Source organism: Clinocottus analis, unplaced genomic scaffold (genome assembly GCF_023055335.1).
Source record: "Clinocottus analis isolate CAN_PGR_092001 unplaced genomic scaffold, fCliAna1.0.p SCAF_4, whole genome shotgun sequence".
Taxonomy (NCBI): Eukaryota; Metazoa; Chordata; class Actinopteri; order Perciformes; family Cottidae; genus Clinocottus; species Clinocottus analis.
The window spans coordinates 15,570,765-15,584,601 of NW_027176153.1; the positions used below are offsets into that span (position 1 = coordinate 15,570,765).

General features: G+C 39.8%; 3 protein-coding genes across 3 annotated transcripts; 2 read left to right on the forward strand and 1 right to left on the reverse strand.

Moving 5' to 3' along the window:
- Window positions 1-410: 410 nt before the first annotated feature.
- Window positions 411-3,118, reverse strand: lamtor5 (late endosomal/lysosomal adaptor, MAPK and MTOR activator 5). The gene is made up of 4 exons (XM_068597980.1): window positions 2,991-3,118; window positions 2,836-2,897; window positions 1,642-1,759; window positions 411-857 (listed from the first exon to the last, which is right to left on the reverse strand). Exons 1-4 carry the CDS (start codon window positions 3,023-3,025, stop codon window positions 797-799), a joined length of 276 nt encoding a protein of 91 aa, XP_068454081.1. The 5' UTR covers window positions 3,026-3,118; the 3' UTR covers window positions 411-796.
- A 3,247-nt stretch (window positions 3,119-6,365) lies between these two features.
- prok1 (prokineticin 1) lies at window positions 6,366-8,387 on the forward strand. Its single transcript, XM_068598389.1, is given in 3 exon segments — window positions 6,366-6,548; window positions 7,541-7,666; window positions 8,112-8,387. Coding segments are annotated over 3 exon segments (429 nt in total). The 3' UTR covers window positions 8,232-8,387.
- Window positions 8,388-10,784: 2,397 nt separating this feature from the next.
- On the forward strand, window positions 10,785-13,471 carry LOC137800186 (pepsin A-like). The gene is made up of 9 exons (XM_068597249.1): window positions 10,785-10,843; window positions 11,107-11,248; window positions 11,404-11,521; window positions 12,065-12,183; window positions 12,288-12,484; window positions 12,570-12,686; window positions 12,776-12,920; window positions 13,141-13,239; window positions 13,337-13,471. The coding sequence occupies exons 1-9, from the start codon at window positions 10,785-10,787 to the stop codon at window positions 13,469-13,471; spliced, it is 1,131 nt and encodes a 376-aa protein (XP_068453350.1).
- The last annotated feature ends 366 nt before the right edge of the window (window positions 13,472-13,837 follow it).

Below are 13,837 nucleotides of genomic sequence, written 5' to 3' on the forward strand. Positions count from 1 at the left end.
AGAGAGAGAAGGGACAAAAAAGCTCTGCGGTGAAAACATCAGAGTCGCCGCAGGCTCAACTGGTCAAAGCGCCACCAAGACGCACTGGCTGTCTACACCGCAGATAAGCAACACGATGCGGACACGCGGGTTTCTGATCGATCCCTCTTGTGCAGAATTCCTCCGACTGCCGTACCTCCACCCAGAGATGAGTCAAAGCTCCCCGGTGAATGAAAACAAGTGCACCTGCCGCGTCACGGGTACCTGCTCCTGCATGCGCTCGAGATTCTTCCTCTTCATCACAGACTTAATTACACGTTGTTGTTTTTTTTTCTTAGATGCCAAGCAGCTGCCACAGAAAATGAATTGTTAACCACAAAACACTGACTAAAGGAGGAAATAACGAATACTTAACACAGAAGAGGGCAACATAAAGTCAAGTTGAAGTTTATTAAGGGTTGTTCTCTGTGCATCAGTGCCATAGATGATAGATGATAACAAAAACACACACAAAGTAAGAAGACAGCTGGAAATAAGATGTTGAAGGGGCTTTTAATTAATGCATATTAACAGCAAGGTATACATATTTATATAATATATTTAGAAGAAGGGAATCTCACGGCAAGTGTTAGAAAATTAGCAAGCATGTTCTGGTTTATATATGGACCAGCAGAAAACACAACAGACATGTGAGAATTCCAGATTTCTCTTGATCTTTCATACAGTTTAACCAAGGTTGTGTGAATATACTTGTGTGCCTCTCATGTACATTTTTCTTTTTTTTACATATAAAATTCCTCACTGGGTCGTGTTGTCTTCAAGATGCGATCTTGTGAACTGCTACTGTGACGGTCCCATGACTCCTCACCAGAATGTTTCTACAAAATAAGCAAACAAATCCAATTTACTGAGACAAATATTCACCTGAGGAACAATAATTATTGTTAAGTATTGACTCAACCAATCATATCAACCTTTCTGCACTTCACCTCCATTATTATGAATATATTAATATCATTGGGGATGTTATGACTGAAGGCATTACATTTAGTATCATTGCCATTATTGAATGTTGACGTTTTAATCCACAGTAAAATAACAGGAGGGTTGACAAACTGTTGACTTTGTTTTGATATCCGTCCCATTATGAAGTCATTGGGACTTTGAAAAAAAAAAAAAAAGATAGTACTTCATCCAGGAGAGGGACATCGGGGACGGAGAGGATCCGTCTGAGAGTCTCTCAAAGTCGGGCCTCTCAAGCCTTGTTGACGAACACTGTAATTCTACCTTATTTGTACTGGCAGTCTGCCAGTCACAACAAAGCAGAAGACTCACCTTCAGTCACTTTAAGGTCTAACATTTAAAATGAGTTATCTCTAATAATATTCACCAACATGAACCAGAAGATGTTTCGCAAAGTCCAGAAGGTGGCAGCATAGTCACACAAATTAAAGCTAAACTCCTTGGCCAAAGACTTGAAGGTCAGCATGAGGTACAAACAATAGACACTCAATCTCTGATTTTGGATGTCTTTCAACAGTTTTCTACCCAAGATGTATTGATCTCCACAAGTGTTAATCAAAACCACTGCAGACAGAACCCCTTAAATTCACTGAGATGGAGAAAAGGGTGGAGATGCAAGTCAGTCGAGTTAGTGCTCACCCTGACTCGGACTCCAAACACACTGTCGGACTATCTGTTGGGTCTTTGACGAGAGCGGCTGCTTGTTTGGCCAACACTGACACAACACCGCCATGTTCATCAGACAGGGAGCCGCGGCCTGGAGATCGAGATATAGAAAAGAGTTTTTAAACAGAACTGAAGAAACTTCAATAGGAGCCCTCATTCATCTTTCTTCTGATAACTGAAAGGAACACTTGCATTGTCACTTCTAGCTGTGTCTTTTCAAAGTCTAGTTACATATAACATTTGCAAAAAACGTTCAACATGTTTTTGGTTTTATCACGTTAATGACCCGTCTGATCAGCTTGTATTCCACCACTGTCCTGTGACCCTAACTGTTCCCCTTGAAGAAGTACTTCAACATTTTGATCTGGCCCTATACATCTCTGTAAAACCACAATATGTTGTTTTTTGTACTTAAACAAACAAGATACAACCAGGTGAACATTGATATATCATTTTAGGAGGTTGTTAGTAAAATCAATTGGCAGCATTCACAACTGCACAGAAACAGTCATAATCTATACCTGACTGTAACTTATCATAAGTGACGCTCACACATAACCCCACGTATTTACTAGCATCAAGGTTTCTGAGCATTCTAATTGATTATGTCATTTAGCATCTGTATCTCCAAACATATTTCCCCAAAACAGCTGTTTGTGACCCAGGTTGGCATAACACTGCGGGACAACAAGTTGCTTGTGTTACACAATTTTATAACTGTGCATGTGTGCATTGCACCAGACTCCAAAGCAGCTTCTTACCTGAGGCTGTGCGACTAATTAATGTTTTGTTTTTGTTTGTCTTGTTCAGCATAAAAGGACGACAACTTGCCTTTCTTTGTGCAACCATGTGCTTTAAAATAACAGCACATGAACCTGACATCTTGAATGAACCTGTTGGTTTACAGGATGTCAGTAAATAGCAGGAAACTCATCTCAAGTTCCCAGAGCCAATAATGACGTCTCAAAGTAACAGCCCAAAACCCCCCAAATATCCTGTTTACTATCATACCTGTCTAAGAACACTAGACAATACCCACGTTTGATTGTTTTTGCAATTTATGCTTGAACAATTGCAAAAACAATTGAATAAAAGGCCAGTTTAGGTCTAAATACATTGACCAATGTGTTATATGAAGCTTGCATGAAACAAGCAGTGTTTTCTTACAGCCAAGATTGTGTCCTTGTTCATCCGTGCAGAGCACTCCGACAACTGATGGATTTTTCATGCTGCAAACAACACAGAAAACAAGGAGCTTTTAGTCGTCTTTAATGTGCCAACAGCTAGAATACAAACTCAATGCCAGTCTGGTAATAACTCACGTATCATCGAGATGCTGTTCGAGGGTCGACTCCATTATTAACAATCCTTAATAACTGCTAAACTTAGATATTGTGTATGAATATGTGTTGTGTTTGTAGCCTGCGTCCTCAAAGCTTCCGGTTAGAGTCAGCTGATTGTCACGTGCACTACGGGACCCGGTGAGGACCAAACTATACGCAGCGAGGAAGCAGCGGGACCAAGAACCTGCCAGGCCGACAGACTTCACCCCATGAGGGTTCAGAGTTGGTCAACTAGTTAGTTACTTAGTCAAGTCATTAACGTGACAATCTACAAGGAATGGTTTCACAAATAACAACACAATCAATGTTGGTAACGTGGTGGTATTTACCAGTCTATTTTAGGATGACGCTTATGATATGAGATCAAACTGCAGGTTTTGACAGCACCCGTTGCCACAAGCGGACAAAAGTGTTTACAGCTCATATTTTAACTCAAGCAAAACAAAAGAGGGATCACAGAAAAAAAAAACTGCATGAAGTATACATTTGCAAGTGTTGTATTCAACGTAGGCAACATACTTTCTGACATGTGTTTCTGTGAAAGTTTATGTACATTGCTTGTGTAATGAAAACATACTGTAAAAATGTTTACAACATAATGTAATATAGTAATATCCTGCTTGCTAAACTTTTTAGAAAATAAAATGTTGTTACACCAACTTAGCAACAGGATTGTTTTTAGATTTAAGTCTGACCCTTATTATTTTGTATTTAAGCTTCTGATTTATAATATTTAGGGATGGACACTGGAATTTTTTAAAAATAATTACCTGCTTCTCAACAGATTATTTCACATGTTTTCATTTTAACAATACGTTGATATATCTGGAGTCTCTCTCTTTAACTTATTACAAACCTCAATTCAATAAAAGTTTGAGTGTAAAACGTAAATGAAAAATATCTTGAGGGCATGGCTAAATTGTGATTGACAGGCCGATACCAAGGCGCGGTCCGAGTGTTACCATGTTTTTCATCTCACGGCTTTCACGTTGTGTTTTCTCTCCATAAAAGTTTATCCTAACATGTCTGCTTGTACCGAGCTCTGAACCTTCGTGCAATGCTGGTCAACATCCAGCTGCGGCCGGAGGCACCAGGAGAACATCAGAGCAAACCTCTTTTGGCCAAACGGTTGATGTCATAGCGTCCACCTTCTAACAGTCCATAGATCAAGGATACAAATAAGACTCAAGATATTTATCAAATACATAATTAATTTATTTTATCTTAATGTTTTCTTATCGAGTTGCTTTATTGATGCAGTTAATAACAAATTGCTAGCACTTGATACATAAGCTTAAAATACTGTAGATGTACATTAGCCTGGTTTCTTCTGTGGGCAATAGTTCCTCATTCACTAAACTCGTTTTTTAAACTGGATTAGTTGTGACATGAAAGCCTGCCTGCATATATTTTATCATTCATGTGTTACTAAACATTGTTAATATATTATATTTTTCAGAGTTGCATTAATATTACATTGAATTACTTGAATAATTTCCTCCTCTTCAATATAATCTTTATTGATAATCCAGTTCCCACCTTTTTCATAAGAATTGCGAAGGCGATCACGATCAGATGACTCACACTAAGCTGATGTCAGGCAAAAGAGCTTCAGTGTCACATGACCATTAGTCATGAAACAGTTATTTGGAGAAGCATTCAGTCCTTGTTTGACGCTCAGATCTAATCACTGAGAATGGAAATTATCCTTAAAAAACAAAACCAACATCCCATTGGTACAAACAATGTACAGCATAAACATGATGTGAACTCAACGTAAAATATAGTATTCATTTTATGCTTCTCGCGGCCTTTTGCTGATGGATTCTATATTGTTTTCCACAGTGAGCTGAGGCCACCGGCTCGCTTCCCTGCATGATTTCTGCTGCCTGTCCTGAGACGGCGAGGCTTCACTGCTCTTGCTGACAAGGCAGAAATGGATGAATGTAATTATGTGGCTGCTGCATTGGGGGAATCCATCACCTGTGTAGCAGCAGGTTAATGTGCTGCTGACTAACCCATGGAGGAGGCTCCCCCTCCTCTCCTCTGATTCTTCATCTTTTCCTCTCCTCTTTACTTTCTTATATTTCTCTCCTCACAGCTTAAATCAGAGCCCAGACGCTTCCACTGACAACCTGCTGCTCATCACTGTCCGAGCCTGCACGTAGGCAAACACACGCACACCTTTACGCATGCAGAATAATTCACAAGGTTTAAATACATGTGATATCTTCTTCCATAGTTGTGCATCACACACACTCATGCAAGGCATCTTATCCAAAGGGAGGTTGACATCAACACTATTATACTATTTGCTATGTGGTCACTCTACAGCCACGGTCACTTTGCAAATGAACCCAGAACAAAAGATTGACACCTATCATGACCTTCCAATATGTGCGTATCATAGCTGATACAATTTAGAGAATGTTTGTGTGATTTAGCACACCTAAAACTCATTATTCATATTCTGTTATTTGTCAAGTGTTATTAAGCAATGTCAATAAGGTGTGGTCAGATGGAGTCTCTCCAAATTTGCTTAAACCTTTCACATTATCATTTGTTTGTTTTCATATAAAGCAAATGAAAAAAGTGAATTAATTAAATGCATAGGATCACATCAGACACGGGGGAAAAACGAATATTATAAATAGAAAATATATACAAAATTTAAAAAAATGTTTCTATTCAAATATATATTTAAATTCATACCAAATAATTAGTTAATAGCGTATGATAAAGGGAATAGGTTTTTAACCTTATAAGATTTATTCTATCACTGTGGATTATTGCTGGTGTGCAGCTAAAAAATAGCTTTCAAAATACATGGCATTCTGGCAAACATACAAAAAGCAAGGAAAATCACTTTTTATCCATATATGAAGTTTATGAGTCAGCATGTGGTAATTTCAGTAAACTTGTACAGGCTCTGATGTTGCTTCGGCTGGTCCCAGCTGCTTGGGACTCTGCATTTCATGGCACCTCGCCTCTCTTTTCTCACAAAGAGGTGTCAGTGTTTAGTTCATATGAATGTCATCACTTGTTGAGCAGTTTTCCATATTTCTTTGCGTTAGCGTGAACCACTTGAGTCATGGAAACTCTGTCAGCCTCTGCTTCGCGCAGATGTATGGTCAGACCCCAACAGGCAAAGATGGACAGGGGACTTTCGTGAGCCTCCCCACTCTCATCCGGATGAGTAAGATGACGAAGCTTCCGAAGAGACAGGCGGAGAGGGCGTGGGGAGATCTCAGACATGATGAGGGAGGGAGGGAGGGAGGGCTGGGTGGGGGTCTGAGGTAGATAAAGAGAGGGAGAGAGTGTGGCTCTCCCCTTCGAGGAGTTCTGGGAACCTTCATGACTGACCAGAGAGCCAGGGATCCAGTGTGAGGTGCCGGACAGACCTTTGACAACTGCTGTCCAGTGTTGAGGGTGTTGAGCGAGTCCAGATCTCCTGTTGCTGTCATGTGCTGGAGGGCGATGCTGCTGTCCTTCCTCCTGGTGTCTCTGAGCTGCTCCAGAGGAGCCGTCATCACAGGGGTGAGTGAGAGGGTTCTGTCTCTGATGCACTCAGTTACTCTTTTGAGTCATGTCTGATTCACATTTTACATTATATGTATATTCATCATCTTCTTTATCATCTGTCTGATAAAGTAAATGCATATTGAGACACTTTAATTTTACAGGCAAACTTATTTAATTTACGAGAGCTGCATTTCATTTTTGTTTAATCTGTCTGTTATTTATTTCTTTACTCAATTATTAATTTAATCTGTAAAATGCAAAATAGTGACGCATGCTCATCACAAGATTCCTGAGCCTCAAGTGATATCTTCGAGTTGCTTGTTTTTTGTCTGATCAACTTGCCAAAGCCTGAAAATACAGAAATTACAACAATGCAAAACAGAGAAAAGCAGAAAATTCCTACATTTGATAAGCACAAGCGAGCAAATACGTACCATTCTTGCTTCATAAATGACTTGAACAATTAACTTTACTTTTTTTGTGTGTGTGTATTAATTGATAAATTGAATTGTTTCTGAGCTGATTCTGTCAATGCATTGAGAAGTGTGCTGCATTTGCATTCAAACCCCAATACACCATTTGTTTTATATTATATGTAATACTATTCATGGACTTCGGATTTTTGGTTTGATTTTTCTTATATTCAAACCAAAAATCTTGCAAAAAATACTACATGTACAGTATACAGCTTTTTCACTTTTCTGGATAATTTTGTAAAATTTGATTACACATGACTGACAGGGGACCACATCCCCCTCCGGTTCAAATCCAATGGAAAACCCAGAGGAAATGATCCCGGCCCTTGATTGATATTCATTTGTAAATTGATTAGGGAGATGACAGGCAATCAATAAAATAGCTTTTACTGCATGAACATGAGATTACTATTACAAAGTAAAAATGAAACAGATTCAAACATAAAATGGTTATCTATTAGCATGAATAAAACTGAGTAACGCTGTCGTTCCTTTCTGTCCGTCCACCCCGTCTCTCCCTCTATCCTGCAGGCCTGTGACAGGGACGTGCAGTGTGGGTTTGGTCTTTGCTGTGCTGTCAGTCTATGGCTGAGGGGCCTGAGGATGTGCGTCCCAAGAGGTGTGGAAGGGGATGAATGCCATCCCTTTAGCCACAAGGTGGGAAGCAATGCGACGTCACTAATCTTCCTGCATCACACGCACACACACACACACACGCACACACACACACACACACGCACACACACACACACACACACACACACACACACACACACACACACACACACACACACAGAGTCGTACTCCCACACTTGTTTGCTGCGTTAGTGGACATTGAGATTATATCAAGCTGCTGGCAGGTTGGCTGAAGCTTTAGAAAAGCTGCTGATAACTGCAGCAGCTATTGATCTTTTCCAGAGGAACCGGCCAATCAGAGCCACACATCACTTTGATCATCTGGAGATGGCAACAATTACGTATCCTAACACCACATGCGTCTCTGACTTCAGACTTTTAAACGATTATGAACTCCACTTGTCAACTGATAAAGGATTTAATTAAACTGTCAGATTTTCCCTTCCCCTCCTTTTCCCACTTCCAGGTGCCTTATGCAGGGAAAAGGCAACATCACACCTGCCCCTGTCTCCCCCACTTGATGTGCTCCAGGTACAGTGAAAGCAAGTATAGATGTACTGACGACTTCAAAAGCCTGGACTTTTAACAGACCTCCAAACATTCAGATGAAGAAGATCAAAACAGAAACCGCATTCAGAGTGAAAAACATGGCTGTGGATTAGAAAAACATATTGAATCTTCACCGGCTGTATTCTTCATTGGCATACTCTATGCACTATAAGACATAGTTTGGATCCCATCAATCTACACGTCAAGGAGAGAAAGAAATGTGACAAGAGCCACAGCAGACGTCTGATACTTTTTACTCAATAAAAGCAAGATATTTGTGAACAATTGAAACATTTGCTGTTTAGTTTTCATGCTCACTTTATGTTAAATTGTCAAAAGGTATGTAAAAATATTGTCAATAAAAGTATAATTCCAACATTGTTGTTGAATATGTGATTTCTGGAGTTTTGGTTTCCTTCGCAGTCTGTTGCTTGATTAAACATAATGAGTGTTACGGGATGTCAAGTGATTTTAATCTCAGTCTGATTATGATGAAGGTCATGTGCATAATGTCCTTTTGCGCCACAAGCAAACACATTATTATGCCATAACCTGATGACCTCCACCAAGTTCCACCAGAACATTGAGTTGTTGTTGTTTTTCACTCAGATTTGGAGTCTACAGTTTAATAATCTGACATTTCAAATAACATTTTAACAATATATTTGTGTAAGACATCAAATCCTTCACCCTGTGTTTGCTAAAAGCAAATTCATTGGAAAAACCTATTTTTTGAAGTCAGATGCAACATAAAGTTAGAAAGTTCTGACAACAAATTTCCCCTTGGGGATTAATAAAGTATCCATCTCTCTCTCTCTATAATTAATTTTCCATTAAAGCCAGATTACAGTGTATGTTCTGGGTCAGCTGTATTTCACATGTTAATGCATTGTGTCTTTGTTTGACGTCTTACTGTTATCAGATAATCCTGCCCAGCTAATCTCAGCTCACAGCTTTGGAAATCTGTGGAAAGTTTCCGTATCAATGTTAAACAGGAGCTTCGGGCATCAAATCCCCTGATTCCCATGTCAACACATTAAGTGTGCGCTGTATCGGTTATTAAACACTTAACGTGTCCTCACGCTAAATTAAAATCATCTGTTAGATAACAAAGGTCAATCCTCACGTTGACACGTTAAATAACTATTGTTGCTGTATTCTGTATATGATTGTATATCCTACAACTTTGTGAGTTCAGGAAAGTAAATGAAGGATGCTGAGCTAAACATTAGCTCTGTTACATAACTGTTGCATTAGGATTTCTCTTCAGTACAGTACCAGGAAAAGCTTTCAAAGCATATGTTTAAGTTGACCTTTTAAAAACCAAGTTACCCATATATGGGTATTTTACTTATTTTTGCAAATAAAACATATAAATCACAATAAAATATATTGATGTTATACACCAAATTAAACACCAAAGCCTTTGCTACAAGAATCAGTCAGCCATTTAAAACTCAAACAGAAAGAAAGATAATCATAAAAGTATAAAACAAAAAAAACAAAAAAAATCAGCCCAAAATCAGCATGTTTCCAGAACCAGCAACCCTTAGCTGGGTGCTATCAGAAAAATCCTGATGTCCAGAAGCAAAACAATTCCACACAGATTCCAGACATGCCTTCAAAATCCCTCCACCTCAAAGAACCAGGGAGATCTGAGCAAAAGAACACAGAAACATGAATCGCTTTATTTGCAGTAGTTGCTGTATAATCAGCAAATACTGCCTACCTTTTTTTTTTTTTTTTTTACAGTTTAATAATTGTTAATTTGTGTGCTTGTTTAATTTTAAAGGGAAATATTGGTTGTTTTATAAATTCCCCCCAAAAAAATCTGAATTTTTTTCTTTTTTCTTTTCCTCAAATGTGACTAAATGTTACAAATGTGAGCCCTCGCCTGACTTTTTTCTGTACTAAATCCTCTCTAACTTTGTTCTGCTTCACTTTATCAAAGTAAAACAATGCAAAAATTATGTTAAAACTTTGAGGTAGGATTTGGGAGAATTTAAAAGCTTACGAATGCATTATTTCAAGGTAAAAATCATGCTAAAAGTGCTTTTTTTCTTGGCGGACCTGAAACTTTACATTCCTTTCTGTGTGTCATCTTCATTTACTCTTAACCAGTAACACTTAGACTGATATTTACACATCTGAGCAAAACTTAACATTATACTTGTTTATTAACTCCAAGATTATTCAAATAGCTCGAGTGGTCGCAGAGACACAGCCATTTTAGTTTGTATGTCATTTTCAAGCAGAAAACCTAAAAAGAGGCTCGGTGTTAGCTGTGAATATTCTCACCAAATCATTTTCAAACAAATACATATAAAATTTAAGCTGCACTTTAAAAAGCACTTGATTTTACAGAAGAGTGTAGTCACATGGTATTCTCAGAATTCCAGCAACAGTTTTGATTGTTCAATCAGGATATTTGCTCTCAGATAAGAGGCATCGCATATTTCTTATCTCAAACTGATACGTGGTATCAAGTTATGAGGAAGGGCATTTTGGAAACACGACCTTGATTTGTTGTATTTAAGGGCTGGACCCAGCGACTGGAGGTACACTTGTCTGAGTCCAACAGTAAAGTGACATGATGAAGTTGCTCGTGGTCCTGTCAGCTCTCGTGGCTTTCTCTGAATGCTTCCATAAGTAAGTCTTACCTGGCTGGTTGAGAAGCAACCACAGCCTTTATTTCTTTGACATTTTACACAGGAATAGGTTGAATTGTTGAAATACAATCTCTCCATCTAGTATTCCTGAGGGAAAAGGCCTCAGGCCATTTTGCTTTGCGCTATCACACCTTTCAAACTTGCACAAAGTTCAAAGGAAAGCTCACTTTCTGATTTGTCTGGCTCTAATGTGTCAGGTGTCTGTACATTTCGGTAATTTGTTCTTGTTGTTTTTGTGCTTAGGATTCCCCTGATCAAGGGAAAGACTGCCAGGCAAGACCTGCAGGAGAAAGGACTATGGGAGGAATACAGGAAGCAGTACCCATACAACCCCATGGCCAAGTTCTTCCAGGGCGGCTCTGAGGCCATGACCAACGACGCCGACGTAAGTTCATAAGACAACATTTAAAGCGCAAATAGCAGCTATTTTACGGTTTTAAGTGTTGTTCAACTCTGCAACACTTAAAAACATATTAGCTGCATTTGAGTCAAGTTCATGTTAATTTGCACTTGTTAACTTCCCGCCTTGCGTCCCTCTAGTTGTCCTACTACGGTGTGATCTCCATCGGCACCCCTCCTCAGTCCTTCAGCGTTATCTTTGACACCGGCTCCTCCAACCTGTGGGTCCCTTCAGTCTACTGCTCCAGCCAGGCCTGCAGTAAGTGTTACTGAGCCGGACACTGCTGCCGTGGGTTAAACATTGGCTGTTAAGCTTTAAACATTTAGTTTGTGTTTTACACAGCGGTTGAAAGTAATTCCTTATATTTACTCAAGCACCGTGTATAACTGCACATTCAAGGTTTCCATTTTATGCTTCTCTATTCATTTCTTAGACTATTTATATTTCTAACTATTGTGACTTGTTATTTTGCAGAGTAATAGTTTCCATAATACAAATCATGCAATTATGCATTGATTAAATATATTAAATATAGTGTTATATATTAAATTAGCTAACTGTGTTAAAACAAAAGTAGTAGCTTAACATTCACGAGTTGCAACATAATGAATCAATAATAATAACTCAGCAGTATAATAATATTACACTGAGCAATTCTGGACATTTTGGACACAATTGAGACTTCAGAAATTGTAATTCAGTATTTTAAGACTGCTGTACTTTCCCATCAGAAGATCTAATTACTTGTTATAAACAAATAGAGCTTATAAAGAGTCTGACATAGACTCCATTTCTCTGCAGACAACCACAGAAAATTCAACCCACAGCAGTCCAGCACCTTCAAGTGGGGCAGTCAGTCTCTGTCCATCCAGTATGGCACCGGCAGCATGACTGGATATCTGGCCATTGACAATGTTGAGGTAACCAAAGCCCCTGGAACAAAATACCTAGTCTGTTTACACTGCAACCAGGCATATCACTGTGGTCTGTTGAACTGTGACTGACAGCTGTCCTACGTGTACAGGTGGGCGGCATCACAGTGTCCGAGCAGGTGTTTGGAATTAGCCGCACAGAGGCTCCCTTCATGGCTCACATGGCAGCTGATGGTATCCTGGGATTGGCCTTCCAGAGCATTGCCTCTGACAATGTCGTGCCCGTCATGGACAACATGATCAAGGAAGGACTGGTGTCCCAGCCACTGTTCTCCGTCTACCTGAGCGGGTACTGAAACAGGATGGAAGTCTGTTGGTGGTGCGTCATTTCCTGTAACATTGTATTCATTGGTTTGATTTATTTCCTCCCTTAGCAATAGTGACCAGGGCAGTGAGGTGGTCTTCGGTGGTATTGACAGCAGCCACTACACTGGACCAATCACCTGGATCTCTCTGAGCTCTGCTACCTACTGGCAGATCAAAATGGACAGGTACCAAGAAAACACAGAACAAAATACTAAGAACAAACATAAGTTGCGCCACTTGACTGTTATCCCCTCTCTGCTGTTTCTCCTCCCAGCGTTACGATCAATGGACAGGTTGTGGCCTGCGCTGGTGGCTGCCAGGCCATCATTGACACTGGTACTTCCCAGATTGTTGGCCCAAGCAGTGACATCAACAACATGAATTCCTGGGTTGGAGCCTCAACCAACCAGTACGGAGAGGTGAGTCACAGCGTCATACCGTATCCCTTTGAAGTAAATTTCCCCCATTTTCTGAACCCAGGGTAAACAAACATGTAATGCTCTGACGTCAAAACTCCCAAACGAAAATAATTAAGCAGCTCGTGGTGACCTGGAAACCTGCACAATACTAATAAATACAACTTCTGCTGGAACATGGTATTCAACTGTGTGTGTGTGTGTGTGACGTTCCTCTCCACAGTCTACAGTGAACTGCCAGAACATCCAGAGCATGCCTGAAATCACCTTCACTCTGGACGGACATGACTTCGTCGTCCCTGCGTCTGCTTACGTCTCAGTGGTCAGCTATACAAAAGCAACCCATGCAGCAGAAACGTTTTCAGCACAATATTAAAGATTTGGGGGATGACAATGTATTTTCTGTCGTCTCTTCACAGAGCTCCTACGGCTGCAACACTGGTTTTGGCTCAGGCGGCTCTGACCTCTGGATCCTGGGAGACGTCTTCATCAGGGAGTTCTACGCCATCTTTGATCATCAGAATCAGCAAATTGGCCTGGCCAAGTCTGTGTAATGAAATGACTGATGGATATCTATAAATGTGTATTCACAGTGTTAGGGCATGTCTGATTTAAAAAATAGTAATTCTGCAATTGGAGATTGTGGAAATACTTTTGAACATATGCCTTTGCAATAAATCAATGATAGCAACTAAACTAAAGTCGTTCTTTGAATTTTTTGTGTGTGTGTCAGTGTGACCGCGGTGACGAAGATCACACGTCAGTGCTGCGAAGACGTCTTTCGAAACATCTTTAGTTTTGTGTTACAGCGCTGCACTGAAATGTCACAGAAATAAGAATCTGTCTATTCATTCATTCGCTCTCAAGAGAAACTTGACCTTTTATAGAGGATTCAAAAAGAGTTGCCACCGCCGTGTGTG

Excerpts from the sequence above, each read along its gene's own strand:
- lamtor5 (XM_068597980.1), bottom strand. The coding sequence starts at position 3,025 with ATGGAGTCGACCCTCGAACAGCATCTCGATGATAC. Across the intron at positions 1,760-2,835 it reads ACAAGGACACAATCTTGGCT|GCCGCGGCTCCCTGTCTGAT; the intron begins GTAAGAAAACAC and ends CTCGATCTCCAG. Across the intron at positions 858-1,641 it reads TGTTTGGAGTCCGAGTCAGG|AAACATTCTGGTGAGGAGTC; the intron begins GTGAGCACTAAC and ends CTTATTTTGTAG.
- LOC137800186 (XM_068597249.1), top strand. The coding sequence starts at position 10,785 with ATGATGAAGTTGCTCGTGGTCCTGTCAGCTCTCGTGGCTTTCTCTGAA. Across the intron at positions 11,249-11,403 it reads CCATGACCAACGACGCCGAC|TTGTCCTACTACGGTGTGAT; the intron begins GTAAGTTCATAA and ends GCGTCCCTCTAG. Across the intron at positions 11,522-12,064 it reads CTGCTCCAGCCAGGCCTGCA|ACAACCACAGAAAATTCAAC; the intron begins GTAAGTGTTACT and ends ATTTCTCTGCAG.